Source organism: Nanorana parkeri, unplaced genomic scaffold (assembly GCF_000935625.1).
Source record: "Nanorana parkeri isolate BGI_ZX_2015 unplaced genomic scaffold, ASM93562v1 scaffold935, whole genome shotgun sequence".
Taxonomy (NCBI): Eukaryota; Metazoa; Chordata; class Amphibia; order Anura; family Dicroglossidae; genus Nanorana; species Nanorana parkeri.
In genome coordinates, this window is record NW_017307203.1 from 101,888 (window position 1) to 108,219 (window position 6,332).

The 6,332-nt window shown below is 42.3% G+C and overlaps 1 protein-coding gene across 1 annotated transcript; it reads left to right on the top strand.

Annotated features, from left to right (window-relative positions):
• The first annotated feature begins 532 nt into the window (after positions 1-532).
• Positions 533-6,075, top strand: GEMIN4 (gem nuclear organelle associated protein 4). The gene is made up of 2 exons (XM_018566311.1): positions 533-571; positions 2,735-6,075. Exons 1-2 carry the CDS (start codon positions 562-564, stop codon positions 5,920-5,922), a joined length of 3,198 nt encoding a protein of 1,065 aa, XP_018421813.1. The 5' UTR covers positions 533-561; the 3' UTR covers positions 5,923-6,075.
• The last annotated feature ends 257 nt before the right edge of the window (positions 6,076-6,332 follow it).

Below are 6,332 nucleotides of genomic sequence, written 5' to 3' on the forward strand. Positions count from 1 at the left end.
ATCTCTTTCCCTTCTGCTTGATGTAATACAACCTGGATTTCTCAAGACCACATATCCCATCATGCATTGCTGCCAGCAAGCAATGATAATGGTACATTGTTCTGACAATGAGTTGTAGTTCAGACGGCAGGTTCTGGGGAGTGGTGACACAAGGAAGCGCATATTTCACAGCTGAGTGAAATGGTGTCAGTGCATTGAGGTAGTACATCCTATGGGCAGCTTCAATAAGTAAGTTTGCAAACCTCTAGATCGATATTAGGCGTGGGATAGAACTGAATGTTTAGTTTTTAACCATAGGTGCCCTTTAATTTAAACAGAACTGCATGAATTGTCTTTTATAATGTGTCTGGAGATCAGCTTTAAAAGATGTACATTAAAAAAGGACAGTTTGTGCAGGAAGCTGAAGCAGAGGATTGAGTCCCAAAAAGAGAAAATCTCCCCCAAAATAGGACCCTTGGAAGCTGTATGTGTGTGAAGCATTTTCACTAGTATTCTAAATGAATGTTTGTCCTCTCTTCTAGGATAACGCCTTAATGATAATTAGAGGAAAGTCAGCAAACTATGGATTTCGGTAAGTTTTTGCATTTTCATAGCTGGCAATAGGTTTCATTGTACAATGCCTGTTCGATTTATCAAAACTGTGTAACGCATAAGCCCATCTGAACAATCAATTTCTTTTGTAGCCAGACCGGCTCTTGCACTATATCATCGTTTGTAAATCTTTTTTTACATCTACCAACAGATTGTAACATGTATGGTCATCTTAATGCTGAATTCAAGGCAAACAGCTAATCACCATTTAAATGTATATATGGAAGCTGCTTTACCTGCCAAATGATTTGTAATCCATTGACTTACACAGCCCTGTAAGACAGCAGAGCAGAACTGATGACCAGATTTTACTGCAGTTAAGCAGCAGGTAGGGTCACCTCCCTACCCCCAGCCTGTGAGGACAATGCAGGTGCAGCAACAGACTGATGAGGTCACCTCTCTGCTCTCTTCTCCTCTCAGCATGTTCTTGTTAGTAGTTGTGAATGAAGCACACCTAATTAGCCCCAAGTGCTGCCTTCCCACTTTCAAAGTAGGAAGTAGGCTCCGTGCTGATTGGCTGGAAAGCCGGCTTCCTGGCCAATCGGCATAGAGCCGGGCAATCGGGAGGCGGGTCATTACTCGCCGCCCGGCTTCCTGATTGTCCGTGAAGCCGGCTTTATGCTGATTGGCTGGGAAGCTGGTTTCCCTGCCAATCACAATCGAGCCGGCCAAACAACAGGAAGTCGGCTCCCTGGGCAATCGGCAAGCCGGGCGGGATATCGTTACCTGCTGCCCGGCTTTCTAATTGCCCGGGAAGCCGGTTCCATGTCAGCGGAAGCACCGGTATCGGTAATCGGTATCGCCTACTACCGAAAGCAAAATATCGGTACTTGATACTGAAAAAACGGTATAGGTGCATCTCTAAGTCCTATATTTAGCTTACCCTTTACATCTACTATTCCTAAAGTTAGTCCCAGCCTTGTCATCCGGTATTCCCCTTACATACATTACCTTAGACCTCGAACTGGATAACTGCTGTGGGGCACTAATCCTGCTGCTGATAATTCTGAGGGACATCTGTTGGGGTAGAAGAGGAGTAAGCATCATGTGTTCTGTTCTATGGGTCACACTAAAAAAAAATACCAATGTAATGTATATATTTCACTAGTTCATATCTTCTATTCAACTTCCATCTAAAGCATGTGCGTTTAGCAAGCTGCACACAATCAAGTTTTCCTGCAGCCATCCTCATTTATTCCTTAAAGCAGGGCTGGGCAAATCCCAGGAGCCAGTTAGTAATAATTAAAGCTAGTACCTAACTTTTGAGGGTTTCTCTATCTGTTGTCAATGGAATTGGCTCCTAAAAAAAAGTCCTTCTGGCTCCTGGATTGGACAGACTGTCTCCTAAATTCCATATTAATTTGACCTCCCCTACCTTAAAGTAAGGCTTACCAGAATGAAACCATTTACGATCCCCCTCTGAAAATGTGAGTTGCCAAGACACCACACTGGACCATTAACTTTAATACCTTGAACCGCTGTCCCAGAACATGTCAACCAGAAAAGTCAGAGTAAAGTTAGATGTCCTTATCTGCATATTAATTCCATGTCAGTTACTCAGTCATTCAAAAAAACACAAGGGTCAGCAATGGCAGCCACTATGTTTCTCTCAGGAAACCTTTCCTTTCAAGCAAACCTGTATGTTCCCACAGGACTCAGTAGTGACATAGCGGATTGAAGGTAGATATGGTCATCCTACACTCTGGAAAGTGTGGAATGCTGAAGGACATGACAGAGGCTGCAGTGCTGGAGCAGAGCTGAGGTAGGAGACGTGGGCTGCCAGAGAGGTGAGTATGATAGCTCTTCTATTTTAGGGAACAGGCCTATGTTTTAGATTTTACTCATGTTTATATGTTTTGAAACAGTACATGTGTTTTCCACCTCCGTTCTTTCTTTCCTTGTAGCTGTTTCTATAAAGTACCAATGTCTGTTTATAAATATTTTGTATTCTTTCTTTTGAGACTAGCAGATGTTCTGAGATGAGCTCTGATTAACTAACATGCTGTTAAACAGGTTCTTCCATGTTTATTCATGGTCTTTTAAGTATAGACTTGTATAGGGTATAAAAACAATACAATTTTGTTTGTGGTAGGTGCAGAATTAATTCCACAGAGTAAACCATTATGTGTTTTTGATTATGCAGGATACTGGAATGTATGTGAACAAACAGTGGTTCTCCAAGGAGCACTGCTTCTAGCAGAGAAACTTGCTGTGCACAGAACTTTACTGGAGTTTAAGAAGTCTGACTGGCCTCTCATTGAAAAGCCAATCACTGATGCTCTCAAGGAGATCAGCTCAGGTAATTGGTCCAAAAGCCACGAATGGAGGAAAAGAGCCATTGCTATATTTTGGGCCAAAATTATTTCATGCCGGTCACAGCTGTCCCTGGATGCCGAACTGGACATCGAGAGGAAATGGAAACAGGATGTTTTCTTTGCAGTGGGAAACATGATGCCAAAAATAAATCGTACCATTCTCTATGAGATTCTGAAAGCTACGAAGGCAGCAGATATATTCGCAGAGCTTCTCTTGGTGCTGCCAGCAGATTTGTGGGTGGATGAAGTATCCTTGTTGTTAGACCATCTTTGTAGTGAAACGTCTATAGGGGATGTGACTTTCTTTATGGATGTGTGGTGGGAACTAATGAAAGGCTATAAACACAGTCAGGATGAGACTGTTAAGATATTTTCAGCTGTTGCAGTTCAATGCATGTCTGAAATAAATGATAACCTTTTGCCGAGCTCAAAGAGATTTAAGCCTGACCCTGAACAAAGTTTACCTGCAGCTGATAGTGTTCTTGCAGCATTTCTGGATAGGCTTCATCAAATGAAACCATGCATTGCTAACACCAAGCTGAAGTGCTACACAATTGCTAACTTGGCAGATATGTTGTGTTCCTCTGCATTTCTGGAGAAGGAGTCAGGACATCTTCCCATAAGGCAGTACTTAGAGAAATTGGTTGCTGTCCTTTGTTTTTGCAATGCAGGAGCCAAAAACATTCACCCCAAAAGCTACTTCCCGGAATCAATAAGAGAAGCAGAGAGGGTTGTTCAGAGTGGAAACATAGCTTCCAAATTTAGATTAACAAAAGAGGCTCAGCACTTCAGTTTAAATTTACTCAAAGATCTGCTGCTTGAGTGGGTAGAAGAGCTGCACAATTATATGAATAACAATGAAGAGATGGGGTACGAGTGTTACAGGATGAACAGCAGCCTAGCATCCTTACAGAAAATCCTGTTTACATTGGAATGTTCAGAGCAAGGAGAGAGTGGTTTGGAAATAGCAAAGCATATCACCAGCCTACAGGAGAAGACTGCAATGGCACAGCTAAAATACGCAAGAAATGATATGGACACAATGGCAGTCGTTGCCATGAACATAATTAAGGATAAGTTGGAACGCTATGAGGAAGTTTGCTTTGACTTTGCTTCAGAGGTTACCTGGGTATTTACTAACAACTGGTTCAATTGCCTTAACAAGAACAAAGAACGTTTTCGAGATGCAGGCCTGATTTTTAAACTACTGGAAACTGTGGATAAAGCTGTATCGGAGCAAAGCAATGAAAATAACAAGCAAAATGAAAAGTGTGCCAGTATTGTTTTAGATCTGTACTGTGAACTCCCATTAGAAAACATGAATGATGTGCTTATGAAAGTGTTATGTAAATGGGGAATGAAAGGGCTGTCTCATTGTATGACAGCATTTACAAATCACTTCCACGAAGAGCTCAACATGACATTCAATCAGATCTCCCAGAATGTAACCGATGACAATCCTGTTACCAGAGTGGCCAGACTGGCTGTGTTGCACCCTGAACATGTGGTCAGCAGAGCATGTCACATTGCTGTGACCAACCTTGGTGCTCATGTCTTTTTATCAAAGATACTGACTTCACTTCCTGCCTTAGGTTTTAGGAATTCTAACACAGAGGTATCGGAGTCATTATTATGCAAGTGCTTGATGGAAACCTGCTGGAGCAAACTTTCCTCAGATAAGGAAGAAAGTCAGTTTTTATATTTGCTGGCTTCTTTAATGGGATCTTCTGAAAATGCAGAGAAGAAGTCCGCATCTCTTCTGCAGCCAGCAGAAGTGGTAAGGACATTTGTTCTTCCATACCTACTTGATGAATGCAGTCATTTGAAGTCTTGTTTGCATATCCTTCACAAGGCACTCGATGTGGAGAATCCACCCGATGCCTCTGACAAGCACTGGGTTCTGTCCTGCTCACCATTTCCACTTATTATGTCTCTGTGTAAACTCCTCAATAGTTATAGTAGGTGCTGGCAGCATTCTGATCAACCATATTGCCTTACATTGGAATCCAAAGAGTTAATCATTGCAATTCTTACTCGGATATGTACTCTAATATTGCCAGAAGCTAACAATAGTGCAGAAACCTGGAACAAGTCGCTGTTCTGGCTACACAGAAAAATGGAGCACATAGATTGGGTTGTACGGTTGAGAATGAAACCCATGTTTGGAAAGCACTTTAAGTATGAAGTCCCGGCTTGTTTGTTTGAAGTTTGCAAACTTTCAGAGAAGGAGTGGACAACACTTCACCTTCCCGAGTATGGGCTGGGAACAGGCCTTTTAGCATGGATGGAATGCTGTAGTATATCGGGAGACATGAAAGACCAAATGCTTTCTCTTTTGTGTGTCAACATCGAGGACCCAGAGGAAGTCAATCTCTTTAGCAAGGGGTTCTTGGTGGCCATGGTTCAAGTTCTTCCTTGGTGCAGTTTGACCGAATGCAAGCTTCTTAGTGACGTTGTGAGGACCCTCCTGGAAAAACAACTTCTCCATGTTCCGTATACTCTGGAATATGTGCAGTTCATGCCTCTCCTTAACCTCCGGCCATTTGCCTGCCATCTCCAGTACTCTGTCCTGCTCTTACGAGTTTTCCAGCTCCTCTGCAGCTCTAGCTGCTCTAACTGGCTTACCCTTGATGGCCAAAAACATCTTGCAAGGCTTTACAGTGGCTGCATCTCAGATATGTTGGATGGGGTCAAACAGCAGTTGTCAGACTGCAGTCTTCAATTGCAGAAGGAACCGAAAGCTGCAGACTATGTTCAGGAGGTTTTGTTCCTCTATAGTCAGGTATTTTGCCATGTTCTCCATATTATAGCAATGATGCAAGAAAACACATGTGAACCTCTCTTCTTTTTGTCCCTTGAAATTCTTACCTTATATGAGACCATAAGAGCTAGTGACACTTCCAAAAACAGCTTGCTGAGAAAAGCAAATGATAGACACTTCTTAAAGACCATCACTGAGAGTGTGAGCAATGAGCACCACCGGTCCACACTGATGCAGAAAATTAACAAACTTTAAATAGCAAGTAACTGGAAAGGGCCTGTAAGTGTATAATCTAAGAAATCTTACATGGTACCATATAAATCAGCCTTAGAAAGTGATAAAAGCCCTAAGATTTGCTTTGCCTCATTTAGCAAGTGCACATTACACCGTGACACTTATGGCATGGCTTATACTCCAGCAAAGCATGAAATCAAGCACATGCCAGATCTTAAATAGTGCATTATAACATCCAGTCAATTAAATGTGTCCATTACACAAGAGCAATAAATCATTCAAAGAAATGTTCCACCTTAAAAGATTTACACTTATCCTTTTCCCCCTCTAGGATTGCTTGACTGATCCCACTTCCCCTGCGCAGATGCAGATTTACTGAGTTCTGACGGGCCCAACCTCTATTGTTTGTTGCCATCCTGCAGAGGATGTCG